Source organism: Lagopus muta, chromosome 6 (genome assembly GCF_023343835.1).
Source record: "Lagopus muta isolate bLagMut1 chromosome 6, bLagMut1 primary, whole genome shotgun sequence".
Lineage (NCBI taxonomy): Eukaryota > Metazoa > Chordata > Aves > Galliformes > Phasianidae > Lagopus > Lagopus muta.
In genome coordinates this window covers 25,214,719-25,240,404 of record NC_064438.1, presented here as the reverse complement: position 1 = coordinate 25,240,404, position 25,686 = coordinate 25,214,719, and the positions used below count along the sequence as shown (strand labels likewise).

At 40.1% G+C, this 25,686-nt stretch overlaps 2 protein-coding genes across 2 annotated transcripts in view; both read left to right on the top strand.

Moving 5' to 3' along the window:
* Positions 1-3,831, top strand: part of LOC125694734 (cytosolic phospholipase A2 epsilon-like) — a 30,492-nt gene extending 26,661 nt beyond the window's left edge. The window contains exons 18-21 of the mRNA XM_048948331.1: positions 201-392; positions 1,130-1,296; positions 2,182-2,368; positions 3,004-3,831. Of these exons, the coding sequence (XP_048804288.1) occupies positions 201-392; positions 1,130-1,296; positions 2,182-2,368; positions 3,004-3,215 (758 nt within the window). The 3' untranslated portion in view covers positions 3,216-3,831. The remainder of the gene's footprint in view (positions 1-200; positions 393-1,129; positions 1,297-2,181; positions 2,369-3,003) is intronic.
* Positions 3,832-7,003: 3,172 nt separating this feature from the next.
* Positions 7,004-25,686, top strand: LOC125694730 (cytosolic phospholipase A2 epsilon-like). Its single transcript, XM_048948329.1, has 21 exons — positions 7,004-7,051; positions 7,699-7,779; positions 11,000-11,054; positions 12,348-12,484; positions 12,858-12,989; positions 15,241-15,281; positions 16,161-16,203; positions 16,617-16,683; positions 16,879-17,048; positions 17,171-17,257; positions 18,249-18,286; positions 18,607-18,742; positions 19,696-19,832; positions 20,634-20,856; positions 21,549-21,663; positions 22,040-22,177; positions 22,984-23,091; positions 23,724-23,915; positions 24,413-24,579; positions 24,945-25,131; positions 25,298-25,686. Exons 1-21 carry the CDS (start codon positions 7,004-7,006, stop codon positions 25,504-25,506), a joined length of 2,511 nt encoding a protein of 836 aa, XP_048804286.1. The 3' UTR covers positions 25,507-25,686.

The window sequence follows — 25,686 nt, the reverse complement described above, 5'->3', positions numbered from 1 at the left end:
CTGATGAGCCATCTTTAGGCCAAACCTCAAGATCACCAGCAAATCTTTGTGCAGCAGCCCCTATTCTGCTCCAGAACAGGTTTTTGTTTGTTTGTTTTTTAGAGTATGTTCAGTGAAAATGTTCTGAGATCTCTTACATACCATTCCAACCAGAAACAAAAATGAATTAGTTATTCATTAACATTTCTCTCCTCCTCTAGATGAAGACCCAGTGTTGCCTACAAGGCCCCATGAGCTAAGGACTCGCATGTACACCCCTCCTGGCACTCTATCCAGTGCTCTTCGGGGTGCTTTAACCGATCGCTTCTCAGTTGCCCAGCATCACAATTTCCTGAGGGGTTATCAGCTGCATAATGACTACTTTGAAAATGAGCACTTCTGCCAATGGAAAGGTACAAAGAACTTAAGAGACATCATATCCAGGTGGTGTTGGGATGAAATTTTGAAAGAAATCTATTGACAAGGGAAAAAAGCCTAAAACAAATTATCTTTTTTTTTTAAAATGGTGAGAAGAGACAGAGAGTTGCCAGGTATTTAAGTTTGTTTTAAAATATAAGCATGTGCTTATGTGGTTTATCTGAGATGTCTGTGGTCCCTACTGAGAGGGTAGGCTCGATGCCAACAGAACAAAATTTAAAGTAAGAACGAGAATATGGAAAATACTTTAATTCAGCAAGGCTGTGCCTCTAACTGCAGATATGACTGAAAAAATCCCAGAAAATATGAACAATGAGAAAAAGTCTGAAAGAAATGGGGCTTTCTAGTCCAAAGAGAAGTGGAAGGACAGAGAAGCACAAATCTACATGTAAAAAAGGAAAAGGATATTTTGTTCTTCATATCAGTGATGGACTCAACATGAAACAATGATTGAAATGAGAGATTTAATTTAAATATTAGAAATAGCTTATGGATGGCAAATTATTAAAATAGATTATTTGGAATCTCTATATAGAACATTTTTAAGAATATGAATTTGGGTGGTATTTTGAGGTCCCTCTCGTGTCTATTTGACATTTATCTATTGCAACAGTGAAAGGTCTAAGAGATGGCTAGTTCAACTTTGTGGGTTGTTTTTCCCATCAAAACAACAACAAATCAGTTCTTATTCCAATAAATATTTTCCTTTTAGACACTGTGTTAGACTCACGTCCCAATGAGCTGATGCAAAATCCTGATCACCTGGGCATGATAGATGCTGGATTTTTCATCAATACCAGCAGTCCACCACTTTTAAGACGGCAGAGGGAAGTAGATGTCATCATATATTTAAGTTATACTACTGGATCTCATACATTGGTAAGGAGGATCATGTTACGTTTTGCTGTCTCAATTTGTTTGCCTATAGAACCTAGAACTACTCATTAATTCAGCTGCTTAATTTTTAACTTCTGTATTCCCTTCTTCAAATGCTAGAAGAGGTCAGTGATTTCTTCTTCAAGGAAAGGAGAAATGAATCTGCTGAGTGACCTAAATCCTCATTTCAAAAGCTGTGATGTCAGCCCTATATTTAAATACAACCCTTTTCAAATTATCTTGTTGTTAGAGGATGTAGCTTCAAAACACCGTTTTCATGGGGATAAATTTAATTAGCTGTCTATAAAGGCTTGGAGAAAAATAATTTGGGTCTTTATCAACTTAGTTTAGTCAGAAATGTAGTGTTAAACATCTTTGCCTGTTTAGTTGAAAAGGCACAGTATACTATAGTACTCTAGTCTTTCCTCAGTAAAATATTTATCTATGTGCTGGAATGCCTGCACAGACACAATTGCACATTCAAACTTTGTTATCTTCTGGCTTCCTGGCTTCTAAGCATGTAGTAATATATCTTACACTTTTTCTTGCTGTGATTTATTTTTCTGATTAATTCTATGGAGTATATCAAACACAGGCTTTTCCACTTTTAACACTACTTGATTTACCCCAAACTTCTGTTAATTTCTTCTGCTTTTATAAAGCTGAATCCTGAATGAAATCTCCAACTCTGTTATTGAGATGAAAGCTTGAGATTAGTAATCCATGTGGTACATTAACACATGGGGTAGCTATGTGTATAACAACCCTTGATAAGAAGGAACCCACCCTATGGCTCCATGTCACTAAACATTAGTGATAGATATTCATTTTGGGGCCTCAGGACAGCCAGGCTGAACTCTAATGCTGATCATATTTGTGATACTCCAGACTCTAGATAAGGCGTGCAAGTATTACTCGGAGCAGAAAATCCCATTCCCAAAAATTTCTTTGAGTGATGAAGATAAGAAAAACCTGAAGGAGTGCTACATCTTCCAAGATTCAGATTCGCCACGATGCCCTATTGTGATTTTTCTTCCGCTTGTGAATGATACCTTCCAAGAGTACAAAGCACCCGGTAAGATACAGGGGCAAAGAATTAAACAAAAGGCAGCACTACCCACTTCCCTGACACTAGAGGCTCCCACTCTTCTTCTGCCCAGGCCACCTGCTTTGTATTTGTCTCCTTTACTGACAGCTGTTAGGATACATTTGCTTTACTTCTTGGTAAGCAGGGAGGTAGAATTCAAAATTCTGCTTTCGCTGAATTTGGGAGACATGAAAAATGCAAATGCAGGGATGGGTCCAGGTGGCAAGTTCCTTGAGACTAGAATCAGGATGCTATTCTGTAAGTAGCATCTTCCTTCCATCATCCAGGTCCCAGCTGCTCAGGGGACCAATTGCGTACAGGTGCGTTGACAGTGGTGACTGGAGAGCCCACTGAAGCTGATATCCTTGTCTGAACCATGATTTTAATGAAGCTACTGTTGAGAAAGCTACAGATGAACATTATAATGCTGTCCCTCACTTTTCTCTTCTGCCCTCATTGCTCTGGGTGCACCTTAACAAGAGGCAGCCACACGTGACTGCATTATTGGTGCATTTAAACTCCGAATTCTCTCCTGGAAGAAAGACTCCCTCTTTCTTCTGCTGTGGAACTATCTCACTGCTGACTGAAGATATGCCACATCAGCAACTTCTCTTTTTCTACAGGTGTCAAGCGCTGTTGCTCAGAGATGGAGGAAGGAAAACTTGACCTGACCAGCCGGTGTTCCCCTTACTGCATGTTCTCAGTCAGGTATACTGATGAGAATTACCGCCGGCTGCTGAACCTCAGTGAATACAACATCCTGAATAACTCACAGATGATTATGCAAGCCTTGCAAACAGCAATGCAAAGGAGGAGGCAAAACACGTGCTGCTAACTATCCAGCTGTCTATATCTTCTCAGAGCAGTTTTTTCATGCTCTAGCACACAGGAGGAACACAGCTTTTTGAACACTGGCTGTTCTGCGCTACAGAAAGAAACTGCCCCATGTGGCTCAGCGGGGTTTTTTCATTGCTGTGAAGTGGCTTCTTCAGGCAAGGACATTGCCTGGGAGATCTTTACATATGCTATGTTCCCTAAAGTAAGGTTGTCTCTAGAGCACTCTTTACAGAATTCTTGTTAGATTTTTAAAAATAGTCTTATTTTAAGCCTAATTTATTTTATGACAGATAAGAGAAACGTTTTCTAATACCAAGGTGCTACAGCAATACAATGTAGCTAACACACTGACAGGCCACAAGAGAGGGACACGAACATGAATGTCTCCTCCCTACAATTTATCTTCATGGAAAACAACATGTATCAAACCTGGAAAATGAAGAAAATCCTGAGACCCAGTTGCAATCTGGCATCAGATCCCTTAGTCAACTCTATTTTGCAAGTATTTTGAAGAGCAGCCAGGGGTTAGAAAGGTAACAGGGACAAGTGTGTGCACACAGCCAGTACTGTGAATCATGTCCATCTCCTGAGGAATCTTGAGCTGTGAATGTGTCACATATAGATCAGAAGGAAAAACCTAGGAGGAAGCAGCATATGATTTTTCCAGCATTGCTTATTGTTTTTTTTTTTTTTTTCCCCAGCAAAAAGTCTAATTTGGCTACATCAGAATTTCCTCTGAATTTCTGTCAATTTTTATTGTTTGTATTGAAATAAAAAAAATCAAGATCTTATTTTGAATCTTTAAAAATAAAAAACACTGGGAAATTTTTCCCAGTTGATTTATTTCTCATATCAAACTTCCTTTCTTAAATCAAAAGTACTTGAAATGAAAATATTCTACTTCCACTTGAGAATAAAAACTTTTATTGCTTAATTCAAGGGAATTTGCATAATTATTTCAGGACACACACTCATCAGCAAAAACTGCTCATTTGTTCACTTCTAGCAAAATGTGCAGACAAGAGAGAGTTAATAGTTTGCAATAACTAAGACCATCTTAAAAGAACATGAACAGGCCTTCTGTAGAATCCAGCACAAATATACCCATACCATTTGTGGCAGGTTTGCATTTTCAATCTTTCTTCTTATTTCCTTTTATGGAAATTGACTTTTCTGAACTCTTGAAAGTGCTGAGGATGAGTTGTAAAGATTATTAACCTATAAAAACCATTGCATTCCAAGAGAAAATCAAATTGAAGATTCACTTAAAAGAGGCTATTCTTGAAGAAAATCTATTAACTAGACAAGTTAACTAGATGTCCTAATCTGAGACTAAAATAAACCACGGAAAAGTGCTTGGTAAGTTGAAACATTTTTGAGTTAATATTTTCTATAACACCTTCATTTTGAAACATAAACTTCCTTTTAATAGATAGCCTACCTCATTAGCCTGGGGAATCTAATCTGAAAGCTTCATTAACAATCAAATAACCTGCTTGGTTTGGTGCAAAATGACTCTTTTAGGATTTTCATTTTGGCAAGAAAAAAGACAAATTTTATTTACAAATGAGTTTGAAATTACTTTTCCAATACTTCTATCATTGAGGATGTCAAGTAAAACTACTTTTTTGTGCATCTATATTATGACATTGAAAAGCTAAAAGTCAGAGCATACATTTTTACGTACAAAAATCTTTGAGTTTTGAATGAATACACTCTTACACGCTTTTTTATTGTTCTATGGTAGTTTCATGAGTCATATTCTGAAATATGGTGCTTTGTGCTCTGTGTATAACCCTGGGAATTACCTCCTTTGGAACCTGAAATCTCCGATATGAAAAAATAGACAGATTTTTCTGATAAAATCATCTCCGGCTCTGAGGAAATACTGGCTACATAAAAATGTTTTGTATTAACAATATTGGGCAATAAATGCCGTTTTCAAAATGGAAATTCTGCCCTGCTCCACATATTCAGGCATCTTGGTGATATGCTCTAGGTTCACAGTGTGTTCCTTGTTCCAGGAAAGTGAAACTGTTGTTAGTGAAGAACCAGTGTCCCAAATGCTTGCTGTGAGCATCGTGAACAAGGAGATGACTGCAGGGCTACAAAGTGAGCCACAGTCCCACTCCGCCTGCAAAGGGTCATATCTGATATGGACTGCCACTTGTCAAAATGGAGGAATAATGACTGCTCCTTTCCCACACCAGGGGAAACCTCAGTCTTGCATTGCCTCAGCTAACATACTTAGTTTGGAATACCCCCAACGAATTTAGTTCTCCAATGGGTTTGTATCCTTTCCTTCTGATCTTGGCAAGCTGTGAGCATCACCCCTAGTTTCTCCCACCTGGTGTGCCTAATTTTCTGGGGGATGAGTGATGGTACAGCCCAGAGCCAGTGTGTTTGAGGGTTTTTTTGGTCATTGGCACTGTGGGAGTGATGTTTTCAGAGCTTCAGTCCTGGTTTATAGCAAGCTTTCCAAAAAGGTGTCAGAATAATGCACTGACTTTAACCATAGCTGGAGGATGCTAGTGTTGCCAAGAGTTTTCTCTGACCTAGTGAAAAATGCAATTCATCAAACTATAACTGCAGCTGGCACTTGTAGGTAGACACAATTCTTCACAGCATTGCAAAACAACATGGCCTAAAGCAAAAATTTATTCTACTGAGTTGTCTTTGATGATGGTGATAGTTTGCATGAGAATGTGCAGTATGGGAATGTGCATGGGAATTGTGTTTGTTAGTAACTATATTTAACAAATAAGCTAAGAAATGCTCAGGACATAGCCAACTTTTTGCTCTTAGGCATTACTCCAGAACAGGGAAACAAAAGCATTCCCTTCCTCCCATAATTTTGATCTGTTATGATGTGCTGAAGATGCAGCAGCTTTTGATGCCCTTTTAAATCCTTTCCCAGCGAGCTGAAGGCTATGCCAGCATAGGGGTTAGCTGGATTCTAGCAGAGGCAGAGGCTAGGTTTGCAGCTGAACCCAAGAGCTCTACATTGGTGATAAATCTTGTGTCTGGCTGGCAGGGTTCACTGGGTCAGGCACAGGAGCCAGATTACAGTCAGAATCAGCTTGAACTGGAAAGCAGCACCAGAGTATTCACAGGGGTGGAGTTAAGGAAAGTCATTTCTTCAGGACTCTTTGTCTTAATAGTGGTGATAATAATGAGCCATAGGAAAGGAGGGGAAGAGGATACAACTTCCTAGGAAGAGACCCATCCTGGCTGGGCCTGGGCTGAGTAGAGACAAAACAACCTATGAGTGTGTCTGCTCTGCACTTCTAGACTTGAGATGGCAAGGATAGGTGGTACAGAATCCCTTAAAATGGCTTTTGCAACAACCAGTCTGAGAGAAATCGTATCTTCCCTCTTTTTTTTCTATTAGCTTTTGTATCCTATATAGTATAACAGATTATCTGCATTTTGGTTATGTCACTGTTTCTGCATTTTATCAGTCTTGCTATGTGGAAAGTTCTGCACTTAGATAAAAGGGTATCCTTCTCTTACCATTAGTTATCAGCTTGCCATTGGCCAGAATTGGGCAAAGTGATTCAAACAGTTACTTCCAGCCATTGTACAGGTAGGGATATTTTTCCTATTTGCTTTACAAGATGCTGCACAAGAAAATGGGAGGGGAATAGCTGGGTTTAAGAAATCAGGCAGAGGTGGGGCTCTGAGTCAGTTTATAAAATAGTCACTCACCTGCATGAGACATCTAAGTTATTGGTGTCTCTGGAAGCTGGAAGATGTAAAGTTGTGCTGCCAGAGATAACACAGGACATGTACGTGACTGCGCCCACAATGGAGTCAGGCAATGCTTTGTCTCAGGTAAGAAGGGTGCAGAGCCAAACAGGGTGTCTGGGGCCTCAGCCAGCTGTGCTGCATATTGTGCACTGATGGGACTGCTTTCCTGACCTATCATTGACTTTAAGTGGCTGCACAGGAAGAAGAAATCAGTGCTTCAAGAACTCATTACAGAAATTAAAATGATAGTGAATCAAGGAAAGGAAGGAAAATCCGCTTGTGGAGTAAAAGTTTATTTACAAAGGAGGCATTTTGTACATGTTAGAGTTTTCTTCATTTCAGAAACGTGCCATATGAAACCTTAGAAAGAACTATTAAGTAGCACAGAGATGTGCTTCAAGGTGAAATACCAATTAATTACAGGGTGTGTTTACTGAAGACAGGTTTGCTGCTATTATAACAGCTAGAGCCAGGAGAAGCTGTCCCTGTGGTATGTCACCAGAGCCTGGAGCAGTTGTCACAGAAAGGGTGGACCTGACTGGGCTGCTATGGCCCTGCCCAGCCTCACTGGGGCAACACAACATGGCAGTGGCATCGCTGGGGGCACTGTCAACTGCTGAAGCTCTGAAGGGAACATTGGCTGTGGGCTCTCCTTCATTGCTGTGCAGCTATGAATTCCTAAGGAGGATTGCTGTTAGGAGCCAGCAAGATTTTAGCCCTTTTCATTGCAGGAGCTGACCACCCAAACCAGTCCACTGGATGGAAATATGCGGCTGAATTGTGATGGGGAACAGTGGACTTCTGCTACAAAGGTACTGCAAAAGAGAATTTTAAAGTGGAACTGTAGAAGAGAATATTCTGTTGGGTAGAGCCTGGGTGAGATCAGTTTCAGTGTCTGCTGAGCAGTCTAATTAGGTATCATAACTCTTCCAGCTGCCTCCATGAAACCCCATCCAGCTTATCACTTTAATCACTTTGCTGTGCCGTCTTGCTTCATGTTCAAGTTCTACTGTTGTTTCTGTCCTTGGCAGATGGTAAATGAATCCCGTTTTAATAAGATTAATAGTTATTAAAGAGTGGGTTTAACTAGGCTTTCTGCTGCATATGTCTTACCAAAGCAAATTTGCTGCCAGTGTAGGTAGTAATAACCGTGAAATTGAGCCATTTACTCCCACAAAGAGTATGGCACAATCCTGAACTGGCTTTTCAACACCGGATTTCCTGAATTAACCTTACTTTTGGCCTCTGTGAAAAGAAAGGAATCTCAGCTAAGAGTTTTGCAGGAGAATTCAGGCATGTTAAATGAACTCCTTCCTTTCAGAAACCACAGGACCAGGTGTGCTTTAATGGAATTTTTTTGGAACTTTTTCGCTCTAATTTACTGCCATTTAATAGAATAGAATCATTAAGGTCGGAAACGGCCTCTAAGATCATCTATTTCAACCATCCACCTACCACCAATTTTGCCCACTAAAGTATGTCCTAAGTACCACACCTCCAGGGACAGGGACTCCCCCATTTCCCTGGGCAGTCTGTTCCAATGCATTATCACACTTTTTGCAAAAAAAAAATCTTCCTAATATCCAATCTGAACATCCTTTGGCACAACTAGAAGTCATTCCCTCTTATCCTATCTCTGTTAGGTAGCTAAGAGAAGTGGTTGCCCCTCACCTGGCCATAACCTCCTTTTAGGGAGCTTTAGAGAGTGTTCAGGTTTTCCCTGAGCCTCCCGCAGTTATGAATGGTGCCTTTTTCTCTTTTGAGCTCATATGCTGAACAGAAAGCGTTACGCCTACAGTTCAGGGAGTAAACAATTCTTTCTGTTGTTTCATTGAATGGAGAATGTGAAGATAAGAAAATACTTTCTAAAACGCAACTCTGCAATGCAGTGGCACAACAGGTTCTGGGCCATGAACCCACCCTCTTAAGCTTTTTTAAGCAAAGCACATAATCCTTTCACGATTTGTTCCTCCATGGTGCCTAAGCCAAGATTCCCTCGTTACGGTGGGACACATCCACATACCTCAGCATTTTGTTCAATCCCGCAGTGCTGTTTTTGGATCACTACACAGGCCGTGAGGGTCACTCCGTAGAATTCTGTTCCTGAACTTGAGTTGAGCCCTTCCAGAAAATGTCTTCTGCAAAGCCAAAGCCAGCCCCTGACAGCACTGGCCCTTCCTCAGTCCCCTTCCTCATTCCTGACCATGGCTCCATGCTGGGCATCCTTTACAGCCTGTCTCCCTGAGGGGCTCCACACTCCCTGCATCGCAGTCATAACCCACACCCAACAGCTGGCAGGCAGCTTCACAAAAAGAGCTCTATATGGTAAAAACAAGGTCAGCAGTTCTAATAAAGCTGCAGACAGAAGGCTTTGAACTAAAGTAAAAAATGACTAAGCAGAAAAATACAGACAGCACAGGATTTATTCTTAAATATCTGCTTTCAGTTTCCATCACCTCTATTCTGTCCTTGCTCAAATCTTTGAGCGTTAAGGGCTGGCACAGTGCCTTCACCCTTATGCAATCACTGTACCTCTTGACTGTACAGTGCCTTTCTGTCTGTGCCTTCCTTATTTCTATGCCTTTAGAATTACATTTTAGGCACAAATGCAAGTGGATTGTCTTATCCAGAGCTGCTCTGTGGGTTCTGATCTATGGTTTGATCCTATCAGTGTGCACACTCAGTCACCATCTATGCAGCTGAACAGTACCAGTGCTCTTGGCTTTTTACAGGACCTGGTGCTTTGCTGTTACATGAAGGGTTCTTTTATCTGGTTCTCCACTAGCCTACTTGCTAAATGTCCCCAGTATGGATATCATATTTGTTAGCCCCAGCTGCAGCTGGGCTAAACATTCTGAGAGATACCAGGTGGACATTTGGCACTGAGAGATATGGGCAGTGAATATGATGCGATGAACTAGAGGATTGTAGTGGTCTTTTCCAACCTTAATTATTCTATATTCCATTTAGCCTATAAACACTGATGCAGCACTGGAAATACTGCATGTTTAAAAGAACAAGAATGGGGAAAAATCATATTCCGTAGCCCAGCAGTCTGAACTTGAGTCATAGCTGGATGGGAGCCAATCCCCACAATAGTAATTTTATCACTTGCAAAAAGCCTAATGCAGCTTTTCATTTTCTACCTTAGAGGTATCTCCTCTCCCAAACTGAATTGGAATCTTACCACTATACAAAGCTGAATTTTGACAAGAAAGCACAGCAATTCACCAGGATTACAAAAATCTGCAAATGATCTATAAGAGTAGTGAAACCTTTTGGCCTAGTTCATGGCTTAGATACTAGCAGAAGAAGCATGATAGAAGCAGAAGAAGCATGACATTGGTCATTTCTTAATCACATAGGAAAATTCAAATAAGCTGTATACAGTTTGAGTATGTCTCTCTCTAGATTTTTACCTCCTAAATATGCTATTTACTTTCAGCCTTCATTCCAAAATTTTACGTGTGGCTTTATTTTTTTCTTGCAGATAGAATCATCTCCGTGTTACTTACTGACTGTAAGAGTCATAAGAGCAAGAAATATCCACCAGGCAGATGTTTGTAAGTATCTGTAGTGCTCTGTATGGACCCTTTACCCTTCATTGGCCACTAGCCAATCCTCTAAGGAAAAGAATGTTCTAGGTTTATTCTGTGGCTGGAGAAAGTCCCTTGCTAGCATGTTTGTTCCAGGGATGAACAGTGTGCTTCTCTTTACTTTCATCCTATTCTGTGAAGAGATGATTCTCTCTAGTGGGATGGCAGAGATGGGTTGGTGGTTGGACCAGATGATCTTAGTTGTCATTTCCAACTTTTATGATTCTGTGATTCTGTAAGGTCACAGGTGCACCTATTATGCATATGTTCTACATTCATAAAAGGGATGGACAAAACAGCTACTGCAGTATGTTGCAAGCAGGAAATGCAGAAACATCTCCTGTGTTTTCCTCTGAAGTAGATTCATGCAACAAAAGACAAAAACTGATTGGAAGAATGGGACAAACACAGGAAGTGGAGTAGCCTTGTCTCAAAGGGTAACAAATCCAAAGTACTACAGCCTGCCTACCAGCTTTCACAGATTAAACCAGGTGAAGTGTACTTCACTTCTGATGGTCTGCAGCTGTGTCTTTAGCGGGGTCTGTTGTGATAGCATGAGTGGTAATGGTTTTCAAATGAAAAGAGAGGAGACATTCAAGGTCAGACTGAGGGGGCTCTTAGTACTCTGAACTAGCTGTAGGTGTCCCTGTTATTGCAGGGGGGTAAGCCTAGATGGCCTTTAATTGTCCCTACCCAATCAAATGATTCTATGAAATATAATAGAAGATTATGGCTCTATTTGTGTAGTCAAGAAGCGGATTTTTTTTTTCTATTTTGGTGGGGGGAGGGAGGGAGGTGTTTGTTTGCTTGTTTGCTTTTGTGTTGTTCTGACTAAAATGGAAACAATAATTTCTTTGTTTCCTAAACTCTTGCCAGAATAGTGTGATAATTTTAATCTGAATTACTATTTGGAGGAGCGACTAGGAAAATTACTCTCTGCTACATATTATTCTGATTTTGCTTTTGTTTCTATTCATTTTTCAAAGTGCCCATTGGTCATGTTGGTTAATATATTTGAATATGTTTCTCACTGACCAAACAATTCCCTTTCATCAACATGATGTCTTATTACAATTTTGACCTTGTAACAAATTACAACAAATCTGGCACTTGACGCAAGTTGTCTACATCATCAATATCACATCTAATTTTATTCCAAACCAGCTGACAAAGTCACTATGGTATTGCTAAGTAGCAGCTTCTATATGTTAATGAACCCACAAGGCAATTTAGTTTTTTCAAAGCAAGTACTTGTGTTTAAAGTCACTGTTCTGCATTTCTGCAGTGCTAAAACTCCCTTAACAGAAACCTCTCTGTCTGTTTTCTGGATCCTTACTCCACAGCATGGCTTGCTGGTTCCACCACTTTTTTGTAAGAGCTGAAACTGGCTTCCAGATCTCCCAGATCTGAAGAGGGTACCATAAACAAACGTTTAGTCTGTGTAACAGTATGGAGTGCCACAAACTCTTTTTTTTTTTGTTGTTGTTATTCTAAGCTAAACTGATGACACAGGAGGAGAAACCCCCCTGTGATTTAATTTAAAACCTCCTGTTATTTAATGCATTTATTAAATATCTAATTTCATTTATTCAGAGAAGACTCATGTCCCTCTCCAGGTCTTTTTTTCTCCATTCCTATTATCTAAATTGTAATGTTTCTGTTGGATATGTATGAATATGTACCATAGTCTCTCTCTTTGAAAGTAGACCCTCCTGTTGTGCACGTCATTCTTTCTTCTAGAGCAAATTTTCACTTTAGATGTCTTTGTGTTTCTTAACGTACAGTAAGCCAGACTGATTGCTACGTGAGCCTGTGGTTGCCAACTGCTTCAGCTGACAAATTTCAGACTAAAACCATCCAGAATTGTAAAGACCCAGTCTGGAATGAAACCTTCTACTTCAGAATCCAGAGTCAGGTCAAGGTACTTAGCTGGGATTACTCTGTTTACTGTGATCTACGGATCACAGCCTGGTTTCATCTTTTTGCAAAGCGGACGTATGTAATTGTCCTGAGAGGCAAAGAGATTATACAGAAAGACATGAAAATAACATGTACCCTCAATATAATTGTCTATGCCATGAAAGACAAGTATATCACTCAGCCACGTGCACCTTTGAGATGTCTCATTTCTCACCATGCCTCCTTATAGGTAGATGTGTACACAGAGTTCATTTCTGCTCCATTTCCTTCCCTTCCTGCTCTCTTTACTTTCTCTCACTCATCACAGAAGTGGAATCAATATGGATCTACTGCTTTAACTGATACTTGTAACATTATTGTACTTTCCTTTTCAGAATGTGCTGGAGCTGGGGCTCTATGATAAGGATGTTGTTACTCAAGATGATCACCTCTTTACAGTGTACTTTGATATAGCCAAACTTTCCCTGGGAGAACAAGTCTTCATGCATTTCAAGTGCGATTCACAGGTGAGGTCTCAAATAAGGTATAGAATTTTTTCACGGGAAGATTTTATGCCTGCTTTTCTGCCTAAAATGTTGTTTGAAATGTTGTTTTTTTTTTTTCCTTCTTATGTATGGATTGCCCAACCACATAAGAGGGAGAAGTTTTCCCACCCTAACTTGAGAAAGCCTCCTCACTCCTGCATCTGTAGGCACACTGAAGTTGGGTGCTGGTGTATTTGACCACAAACTGTAGATGCCTCTGCAAAACTGTCACTTTGTTGAGCCTGCCCCCATCAAGGATCCTACAGGAGTCTGTCCTCACCATTAAAAATCACATGGTGCTTTTTTCATCACTTGCTACTTAACCTAGTAATTAAGAAGTAATGGCTCTGTGATCAGAGCCAAATGTCAAACCAGTCTAGTTGCTAATTACAGACTGTGGCATGACTTGTTTGAATGTGTCCAATTCACGTCATTCAACTTCACAACAAGAAATGTTCCTGTTTAGAGTGTTCCGGGAGTCTCTGAATGTTGCATTTGAAAAGTTCCAATATACTGAAAGGACAAGATGTACTGCATAGCTGCAGGGAAGGGTTGTCTGACCTGAAGGCTGGTTGTTGGGACCTTTATCCTGTGCTAAGCAGCACTGCTAACACAGCTACCACCAGCACCGCTGTGCTGAGAGAATTTTCATTGCACATCTCTGCGGAGAATCTTGACGTGCTTTTACAGGGAGGCCAGTGTAACAACAGCATAGGGCATGAGGACTGACATAAAGCCCTGCTACCTTTCTTAGGTGTGCTGGCACCTTGCATGTGAAAGGATGTCCCGTGCTGTGAAGAAAATCCCATATCCTGAGCAGAAAGTATGAGAAAGATAGATGTGTTATATGGCTGTATGGGATTGTTGGTCCCATGTTCTGCCACCAAGCTGATCCACATGCGAGGCTGTCACATCAGCCTGTTGCACCTGTATGTGCAACCTTGCGTATCAACACTTTGAATCCAGCCAGCCCACATGTTATCCATGGGAGTGGTACTGTCTGATACCATGAAGGCTAATTATGTGTTTAAGGATTCTCTGCTGCTGGTTGTTCATCTTCCAGCTGCAATTGGCCTCTCTGAAGCCTGTTTAGCTCTCTTTGGCAAGAGGGTAAAATGCCCCCACCTTGGCAAGCCCAGTAGCTTCACTGAGCATCACACTCGTCAGGCAGGCTCCTTTCTCCAGGGACAAGTGTCACACTCTAGCAACTAAATATCAGGATTGAACAACAGGAGGCTAACTGATGAAAAGGTCTCCATGCTCGTTCAGGTAGAACATTCCCTTTCCACCTCACTTCTCTCTTAGTCTCTTGTGCACCTGTCACGAACCATCCAGTTGACCTCAGCTACATACATCCAAACTGCAGTTCATTGACAATAAATGCCTTATCTAAACCTTTCTTTGTGAAATACCAGATGAGTAAAGTGTGGACTTCCACTAGCCCTTAAAAGAAATAGAAATTTTCTGCTAGTTATAATCTAGCCCATGACTGTCTAAGATCCCAGGTGCTGTATCCAAGCCTTTCATTTATACACTTTGCAGCTACAGTGGTTAGAATTCATGATCTTCAGGCCTTCAGAACATCTTTTTTTATCCTATATTAGTAACTTTTTAGTGTCTTCAATGCAATAAGTACTCCTGTATCCTTTGAGGAAAAAAGTTGACTACAATGCTTGTTTCTCTGTTATTATCTCTTCTGTCCCCACTTGTGTTTTCCTCTCTCTGATACTTTCTTCCATCAAGGAATTATGCTCTGTTCCACCGCCCACGGAGGAAGTCTTAATGCTAGAATTACCTCTGCCCCAGTGCCCTCAACATGCTGCCAGACAAAGTGATTGTCCTCTTCTTCCACTGATTGGCATACCACCATTTTTCCCCTTTGCACCAGGAGGGTTTGGCTGCTCCTGTCAGCAGCCCCTTGTTCTCTTTGCTGGCAGACTCAGTATGAGGCAACATCTCTAAAAGAATTGTTGCACTGTGGATATCCCAGAAGAAAGGCAAGCTCACCACTTTCTTTGTCAAAACAATGCTCTGGCGGGCATCCAGAATCATCCTATCCATAAAAGATCTTTATACCCAGGGCAGTCAGGCAAAAGGTGGCAGGTGCATGTATTTTAAGTGTGCTGCCAGTCACGCGCAATGTGTGTACATATGTTATAAGAATAAGAGCTTGCATTATGAAAACCACCAGTAGGCTAGTGTCAGATATTTTCTTCCTTTCTTTATTTTTCAGAGAAAAGAGGAGCTAGAGGTGGGATTTGCACTGGATAATATGTGAGTAAACATGAAATGCAATAGAACCCCACCCAGGGAGGTGATGGCATCACTGTCACTGGAGGTGTCCAAGAAACACACAGATGTGGCACTGAGGGACATGGGTTAATGGGCATGGTGGGGATCGGCTGATGGTTTGAACTAAGTGCTTTTAGTGGTCTCTTCCAACCTAAATGATTCTATGATTCTATAACCTGCAGCAAAAGGAAATGGCAATTCAGAGACATGAAATAATCTCGCATAATTGTCCAGTGTGCATCATTCTTTGGTGATGCCGATGACTAATACAGTTTCCCATGGAATCTACAGTATGAGCTGATGAACTGGTAGTATGAACTATGCCATGATGACCTTCCATGAACTTCAGGCAGCCAGGGAAAATACCCTAAATTTTTTTCTTTTTCTACTGTAATGAAAATTATTTGAGGACAGAATACTGGAACTGCTGTTCTGTTAAGCATTTTTTTTGTCTTTGAGAATTGCAGGAGAACTCACTCTTCAAAGCATAACAGAACATGGAATAATCACTAGATCCTTGAACTAGAGTCCATTTTTTGTCCTTGGACAAACTACAATTCTTCAAAAACAGTTTAACTATCTGCAGTTTCAGCTTGGGGCTTAGTATGAAGTCACTGCACAGTTTGGCCCTGCGGAACCTTTTTTTTTGCTGAGCCCCAGGATGGGACCAGCGGGTTTGATGGTAACTGTGTCTTGACAGTGCAATGAGGAAATATGTGCTACGAGTCTCCTGGATTTTTTTCTTTCAGATTCAATATATAGCTAATAATAAGGAGGAAAATTAGGAGAGGAATGTGGTTCATGAGTTATACTGTAATTATAATGAGTTATTAAAAATGTATTTTTCTTCCTGTTTCCTAGTTCAGGCCCTCCTGAAACCATCATTACTAATGGAGTACTAGTGGTGAGCATTATGTTTTATCACCTTTTTTGTCCTTTTGCCCTCCTTGTTTCACCTGACTCACAATGATCAGGCCAACATATGCTTCAGCTTTGCAAAGTTAGCACTTAAGTGCTGTCATTTTCCATCATCATCATTTGCCTCACAGTACGTGTCCTTACCTTCTCCCTTCTGAAAGCTCTGGCCTTCCATGCCACCCTGCCAGCCTTGCCCTGGCTATGTCTGGCTTCTCAGAGACTCCTGTTCCAGTCAGCATCTGACATCAAGGTTGTGGTTTAGAGAGAATGATTTCATTGGGTCACAGCGCACTGCCTATGTAGCATCTTTATCAACAGCAGTAGGAACTTAGAGTGGAATACAGAATCTCAAACTGGGAAATTCCCTGTCTATGTGTGTTTTATTGCTGTCTCTTACAGTCTCGCAAGATCTGCTGCTTGGAAGTTCAGGTGGTTGAGAAGAAGAAGGAAAGGAAATCTTTATCAAGTGAGGTTACTTCTCTGTCACCTCTTTTTTAAATCACAACTTGTTAATTTTATGAAGGTAATTGAAAAAAAATTGAAAAAAAAACTGAAAAAAAAAGCAACAAATGAAACCATGAAAACAGCCTTGTGGTACACTTTGTAAGAACTTTTATTTCCAATTTTGATAACAAAACTGCTGTGTCTGTTTCTCTCTTAGAAAAACAATTCTCCTTTAAAGTGCACGGCTCATATGAGGGCACCCAAGACATTACACTGGAATCTGATCTCGTCTTTGGTTCCCCCCATGCTGCCAAATTCCACTATGCCAGATACAAGCAGCCAGTGCTGGATCTTATGTTACCAGGGAAGAAACCGCCTCCTTCCTATGTATGTTATTACTGGACTTCATAAAGCATGATAGTGGCATGTAAAGTAACATGCGCCGTAAAGAGCAATATTAATTTGCATCTGTGGAAAGGGGCTAATGTTCCTTTATACTGAATTTTCAGCACTCCTATTTGTGTGGCACAAATTCAGGCACTCAAAACATGGAGCTTCATTCCCTTCCAAGTGGAAAAAACATGGTCTTAGCAGAGGTGAGTGCCTGTTCCTTTGTGGGAGAGATTGAGAAACCTGTGTACGGACATTTGCAACTTCAGTGAATTGTACAGCCCATTAGAGCTCCCTATGACAGAGGTTGTATCAAACTCATCCCTGTCCTTGTCAATGCATCTGCTTGCCACTGACAAGACTGGTCCTACTGTGGGACAGCCTGGTTTCTCTGCGTGGCACTGGGAGTCCCAACCTCATTGCATTGGTCTGGATTAATGGGAATGGGGCCAGTAAGGTCTGCAGAGCAGAGACTTCCAGTTTCTGCTGGAGGAGACTGGGAACACCTGACGCTTTTGGTCATTTTTAAATGCTCAGATGAAGAAATTATACAAAAAAAATGCTACAATCAAATACTGGTGGGTCTTCAGGTAATAAGATTAACTTGTATCTTCTAATGTTTGAATGGAGTGAGAATACAAAGAATGTTGTTATCCCACCTTGACTTCATGCTTTTCTTCTTCTAACACGTATGTGAGGCAGATGTACTAACGGGGATAGCACCAATCTCCTGCTGATGCTAAATGTTCCTTGCTAAGAAATTTTAGATCCACACTTGAAGAAAATCCTTATAGAATCAGAGAATGACAGCTTTCGTAGGGTATAACAGCAGAAAAAGAAGGAACAAAGGCTGCTGTGCAAAATAGTGCTATGGCTTTAGCCTCACTGTCTGTCCTATTATAGCCCAGAAGAGGTCATGCTGGCCAGGAGGTACAGTGTGTAAATTATAATTGCTTTCCTTGTAAGCAGGTGTTGTCCTCAGATGTTGCATTCATATACAAACATTGGAAATTACAGAACAACTTCCCTGACAATAAACCATTCAGAACAATTCATGTACACAGCTGAATTATTCAGAGCTCCCAATTTGTATCTGCATTGCTAGTTTAGCACAAGATGAAAGTCTTCCCGATGCTGCAGGGAAGAGGGCTAAATCAGATTATCATGCTTAATGCTGTTTGCATTCTTGCTTTCCAGGATAAAGGATTTGATTTACACGCAAAGGCAGAAGACTGGTAAGAGACTATAGAGAGCAGATTTCTCAGAAATTGCAGGAATGTCTTTCATTAGATGTTTTTCTTTAGAATTATTATTATTTTAATAACTGTTATTTGTGTTATAACATAAATATAATTTATGTTATTATTTTAATAACTGTTAAGAAAAGTTCCTCCTTCCATCACTTTCAGGCAGCTTTGAGTACCCGTTTGGCAGTGTAAGAAAGAATTTTCCTGTAAACGCAATATTTTGTGGGTTTAGTAAGTTTATTTGTACTAAAAATTGTTGCTTACGTACTGAATATAATGCAATTTTTTATTTCTGATCTCTGCTCCAGCCCAGACCACCTTGATGTGCGTTTAGGGTTTGACCTCTGTGTTCAAGAGCAAGACTTTCTATGCAAAAGGCAGAAATGTGTTGCTGCTGCTCTTAAGAAGGTTCTGCAGCTGGAAAAGGATCTGCTGGATCATGAGGTCTGTAGTGCAAACATTCAAAACATCTGAAAATGAGAAAATGAGCAAAAAATGAGTGCCTAGCATTTGGAACACATAATTAGATACTGAATGTTCACTATTTCTGTGGCTGTGTAGCCATTTGTTTATTCTTTTTAATTCTAAACCTTCCCCAGTGCTTTCTCCAAAACTTCAGTTTTGTTTTTTTCCCCCATGAGATGTACCCTGGCTAAGTCCCACAGTCTGCACTCTTCTCTCCTGTTAAGTCCTCACTGTCATGGCAGTGAAGGTCCAAAATACTGCACCTTATTTCATTGTACTCTGATTCTCTCCTTCATCTGCCTTGTCACTGTCCCAGTCCAGATGTATTGCTTTTTCTTGCAGTGTTGTTTTCCTTGACATTGAGATTGGATTTTTAGCTGTCTTAAAATTTCCTATATGATCTGTCCTCTTCCTGTTCTTATTTGCTCCACCTTCTCATATACTTTCACTTACTGTTCATTTGTAATGCTTTCAAATGTCTCTATAGCTTAAATTTGTGAAGCCTCTGTTCTTTTTCTCTTTGACACCTTGCCTCCCTTGCATAATCTCTCATTGGCTATCACCCCTTATCTTTCCCACTTACATTTTTTTGCTTTTTTCCCCACCTTTTATCTTACATACACTTCCAGTAGTGTCCCATTTCTCTATTCTCATCCTGTCATTTATGTCACTTGCAGACATTATCCTGAGTTTGACTCTTCTCCTGTTTCAACTTCATTGCAAACCAGGCTAAATACACCTTGTACAGAAATAGCTTCCTCCATAGTCTTTACTTGGTCACTGCCATCGTTGCTGACAATCTTCTTTTTGACATGTGAGATTTCTTTTTCCTGCCTTTACTGCTGATGCTTTCTCTCTTATTGTCACGCCACTCTCAGCCTAGCTGCAGGTCACTTTCTGATGCCAGTCCTTTTTGTCCCTGTGTTGCCCAGACCCCCGTGGTGGCCATCATGACTACAGGAGGAGGGATGAGGTCTCTGACCGCGCTGTATGGCAGTCTGCAGGGACTGAAGAAGCTCCATGTCCTGGACTGTGCTACATACCTGACTGGCTTGTCTGGTACAACTTGGTGAGTAGCTTCTCATGGCTTTCCTCCTCATGACACTGTAGTGCTGAGGTAGGCTAGGGCTACCAGCAGTAGTCCACTAACAACACCTTCTCAGTTGTCTTTTTTATCTCTTTCCAATGATAGATTAGAGTCTTTGCAAGTGAAAAAATCATGTAATTTGCAACAGCATGAAAATGAGTGTTCTAAAAACAACTCATGGAAAATTGTTCAAGACATTTTGACTCTTATCTCGAGGAGCACACAACTGAAGAAAATCATAGAATCACAGAATCATATAATTGTTTGAGATAAAAGGGATCTTTAAAGATCATCTATATCAACTCCCCTGCAATGGATAGGGACACCCACAGCTAGATCAAGGTGCTCAGAGTCCCTCCAGCCTGAATGTCTCTAAGGGTGGAGGACCCACCACCTCTATGGGCAATCTGTTCCAGTGCCTCACCACTCTTATTGTAAAAAAACTTCTTCCTTATAGCCAATCTAAATCTCCCCTCTTTTAATTTGAAACTATTTCCCCTTGTCTTATCACAACAGACCCTGATAGAGTCTATCTCCTTTGTTAAACACCCCCTTTAGATACTGAAAGGCCACTCCCAGGTCTCCCTGGAGCCTCCAGGCTGAACAGAGCAAATTCTCTCAGCCTGTACTTGCAGGGGAGATGTTCCATCCTTTGGATCATTTTTGGAGCCTTAAGAGTGGAAGTTTTACTTAATTTAAAATAAAGAACTGAAAATAGAAGTATGAAATGTATTCAACCTCTTTATTTTTATTTTTCCTCTTCAATATATTTCCTCTTCCTAGGACCATGTCAAACTTGTATAGAGATGCTGACTGGTCACAAAAGGATCTCGATAAGCAAATAAGCGAGGCTCGAAAACATATGACAAAATGCAAAATAAATTCCCTTTCCTTGGAGTATTTGAAGTTTTACAAAAAACAGCTGCACCAACGGAAAACAGAGGGCCGCAAAACATCTTTTATAGATGTCTGGGGGCTTGTCCTGGAATCTTTGTTGCATGATGGGGTACAGTATGTCATACAGCAGAATGGCTTACAATTTTCTGAAAATTAATATCTTTAAATTTTACTTTCTTGTTTGTTCTGTGAAAAAAAAAAGAACTTGTTATGAGACTGTGTATATGCAAGCAGTCATTTTCAAAAAGTTTAGTGATAGTTTTTTAGATATCTTTCTGGGGTGGAAAACATAATTCTTGCTTCTGAGATTTTGAATATTTTCTGATAGAATTGCAAAATCAGTATTTTGGAGAAATACAGTATTTTATGTTGAGATTTGTTGGCATGTTCTTCAAATATTTTGTTTCAAAATAGCAAAGTTAGAGAGAGCATCTTAATGTCAATGAGATGTATTAACAGATAGACTTGCAGACCTTTGACATATCTGTGAGGAGTTTTTCATAAACTTGCAGTGTAACACATTAAGATTATTTTAACCATTGTTATTGCTTTCTGCTCTTGAAAGTTTCCTTTAATTTTCATCCTAATGGTCATTAAATATTCTGGCATCTCAGGTCTTGATGATATTTGAGTAAAACAACTATCACAGGAATTTTGAAAAATATAGAGGATCTCAAAATTTAAGGTCAGCACGTGCTTTACTTTAGAGGCAAGAATTTTACTGCACTATAAGTTTAGGTCCAGAGAAAATATTACTCTGCTAATTTTTGTCTCAATGTAACTGTATTTCTGGGATCACAGAAAGACAACCATAAACTTTCTGATCAGCAACGGGCCATTGATCGTGGTCAGAACCCACTGCCTATCTATACTGCAGTCAATGTCAAGAACAACTATAGCACTCTGGATTTCAAAGGTAATCATGAAATTTCTGAGAGTCATTTGTCTTTATATTTGAATTGGTCCATAAGGGAACAGTCTCTTTAGATAGTCTAAAAAAAGCCCTCTCTGCTAAGGACCAGAAACTCAGCTGATGTATACTGGCATAATGTCCTTGTAGCAGAAGTCTGACCTTCTACAAAGCAGACTCAAAAATATTCATGTCTTCCCATGTTTGCTGGTCTTTATCTGTGTCATGCTCATAATTCCTTGCTATTTGTCTGAAATATTAGACCAAACTGTAGAAGTTATTCTAATTTTTACCTCCTTTCATTCAATGGTAGCAGTATTTTTATTCACAGCTAAGGAACTGTAGTAAAATATTGTTTTCTTCCTTGTATTCCTTGTCTCAGAATGGGTGGAATTTACCCCTTACGAAGTAGGATTGCAGAAATACGGGGTTTTTGTTCGCTCTGAGGATTTTGGCAGCGAGTTCTTCATGGGTCGGTTAATGAAGAAGCTTCCTGAATCTCGAATCTGCTTCTTAGAAGGTAATCTATTATCTTGAAAACATCTGAACTTTCCTCTAGTTTTGAGTTGCATGAACGAAGCACTATCAAAGAACAGGTGCATGACAAGCGGGGGAGAATAAATATCTTATCTCTGAATTAATGCTTAGTGTAGTAGATTCAGTTTATCAACAATAGAATCCAGGCCTCTGGGAACTGATGGTTCTGCCAACACTGCTCCAAGAAGTGTGACCTTCAGAGCAGCTCCAAACATGCTGCCTCTTGCCATTTCACTGGTAGTTGGCAATTTCTGTGCTTCCTATAGACACACAGGTTCTTCTCTGCACTGGGTGTGTTTGAGCATGTCAGGTCCTATCCACTCCACACAGTTTCCCTTGGCTGTGCATTCATTGACTTGAACGCAGCCCTCTCTTTCAAAAAATAATAATAGTAATAATAATAATCTCATTTTAAAAACAAATTTTAAAAGATATATTGCAGGTAATCCATTACTAGTATAATTCCCCATCTAATACCTCATATTGCAAGTTTTCATTCTGTCTTTTTATATAAGCTTTGTGATACTTTTTTTTTTAAACTTAGCTCTTTAAATCATAAAAATCTTACCATTACTTGGAAAAAAAAAAGTCTATAAAACTGGATAGCAAAATAAGGCTTAAAAATCAGCAAATTAAAATGGAAAATTAAAAATCCAAATTAAAATGAGACAGCTTCTGTTTAAAGCAAACTAAAGAAAAGCATTAACCTTGTGAATTTTGTCTCATGATAACAGTTCTGAGATTCATGACGTGTGAATGCTTGAGTTAGAGAGCTCTTTTCTTTCACAGGCATGTGGAGTAGTTTATTTTCATTGAATGTGTTATACATCTGGAATTTGTCTCATTCATCAGAGGATTTTTGGCACAGGTGGACCCAGGACAAAATGGATGATATAGGTTAGTTACACTTCTTCCTTGCCCTGTGTTCTTACTATTAAAGTCTGGTAAATAGTCACACACATCTATGTGAAATACACACCTTATGTTTGGCATTTTGATGAGTTTAAAGGCTATGTAATTTTTTCAAGAAGGAATCACTTTTAAAGTCTCATATTGTAAAGCATAACTGATAATGAAAAAATCTCCTGTCTAGTAACCTATGTGCAAATTGAGGGCTGTAAAGTGTTCAAGATTAATAAGATTGTTTTGTAGACAATTAATAAAGCAGGAAGATGTTGACTACCTCAAACAGGAGCTATGGTAATATAAACAAGTACATCAGTTACCATTTTGAGAGCCTGCTTTCAGTCTATTTCAATGATGATGTCTATGCCTGGAGTAGGTATTTATTGCTGCTTGCTGCTGGATTTTGTTTCCTAGCCACATATGAACGGTGTAAGGAAATAGCATTTGACTGGTAAAAGTAGCATTCTGTTTTCTTTTTTACTTTACAACTTGTGCTCATCAGTTCTTTTCATCCCAGGCTTTTAAAGTCAGTAAAACACTGATTTTATCACTATTTATTTTTGATATTTTGAGGGGTTACCTTGTTGTAGGCAGATGAAACTTAACAGTCTTTCACTGTGCAGAGGAAGAGCCTCTCCTACCGCTGAAACCCCATGATCTGAGGACTCGCCTGCTCACCCCTGCCAGCCCCCTCAGCAGTGCCATCCGTGATGCCCTCACTGACCGCTTCTCCGTTGCTCAGGAGCACAACTTCCTGAAGGGCCTGCAGGTGCACAATGACTACCTGGAGAACAGGCACTTCTGCAGGTGGAAAGGTAGTAGAGAAAAGCAGGGAAGGATCTGTGTGGGGAAGGATCTGTGTGCTTAGGAAGGGAATTGACTAACAAGAGAAAAGGAAAGCACAGATTCAATATGAAACACATTCTCCATGGTTAGAGTCCATGTTTGGGTAGAATCACTATTAGGTAAGCCAGCTGTGGGACACGGGGGTATAACATGGTGCAGAATTGAGGTCCACACCAACAAATTGCCAGCAGAACATACCTCCCAATGTCTGGGACATCAGGTCCTGTTGGTGGTCCTCATGTTCTCATGTGATAGGTACAAGAAACGTCCATCATGAATCTTGCCAGTGCAGGCCCCAAACTAGCTCTAGCTGGAGTCAGGAAGACAGAAGTGAAGAGATATGGTGAATTCCCCTTCCCAGAAGACAGTCATCAGTCAGGGCTCTGCAGCTGTTGTCTGAGTGTGGAAAACAGACTAACCATTTTTGCACTGTTGCATTTACAACATGAAATATCTTTGTTTTTAGATACTGTGTTAGACACGTTTCCCAACCAGCTGACACAATCAGAAGAATACTTGTCTCTGGTAGATACTGGATTTTTCATCAATACAAGCATCATGCCGCTTTTAAAACCAGAGAGAAAGGTGGATGTCATTCTGCATTTAAATTACAGTGCTGGATCTCAGATACTGGTGAGAGAAATTGAAGTGATTTCTACATCTTCTTCAATTACTGCATTCCTGGATGTTTTTAATACCTTGGTGCTTTTGATACTGCTTCTACTAGAAGTCCTAACACTATTGCTTTTAGCTTATTGCTGCAATGTGATACTCCTTTTATAAGTTGTACGTATTCTTATTTGCTTTTCTTGTAAAATATGACTGCTTTGTGATAAGAATTCATGGTAAACAAATGCCTTCTCTTCACCATTACTGTGCTTTTCAGTTAGGGTTTTATAACTCTCACAACCAGCTTGGAAAATGTTCCTTTGAACTCCAAGAAACCCTGATCGTATCTTCTTATTTAAAACTTAGTAACACTTTGTTCATTGATCCAGGCTCTGGACCAGACCTGCAAGTACTGTTCAGAACAGGGCATTCTATTTCCCAAAGTAGACTTGAATGAGGAAGACAGGAAAAACCTGAAAGAATGTTACCTTTTTGAAGATGCTGAGACTCCAGGAGCACCAATATTGTTATTTTTTCCACTAATTAATGATACCTTCCAAAATTACAAAGCACCAGGTATGTAATCAAGCATGTTAAAAAATAATAACCCACCCCCACACAGCAATTTACATTATGAACTCTCTCTACGGAGAGTCCTTTCTGTGCTCAGTTAAGAGCTTTCTTGCCTGTGACCGAAGTAATTCCCACCTCTCAGCAGTGATTTGCTCCTCCCTCCTTGTAGGTCAGAAGCGATCCGAGTCAGAGATGGAGGATGGCAAAGTTGACCTCTATGGCCGCTGTTCCCCTTATTCAACATACTCGGTCACATATACTGAGAAGGCATATGACCGTCTGGTTCAGCTGGGTGAATACAACATCCTGAATAATGAAGAGCTCATTATGCAGGCCTTGCACACAGCAGTGGAAAGGAAAAGACAGAAAAAGAATTAGTGTCAGATGAAGATGCTTTTGTGTCCATTTGTGCTCCCTTGTGGCCTGCTGAGAGACTAACACTCCCTTAAAATCAGCCATCAGGCTTCAAAGGATTCCTGCTCAAACCTGCTAAATGGCATTCTCAGATGAACAAAGAGATTAAAGAGAAACTTTATTTTCCAAAGAATTTCACTGCAA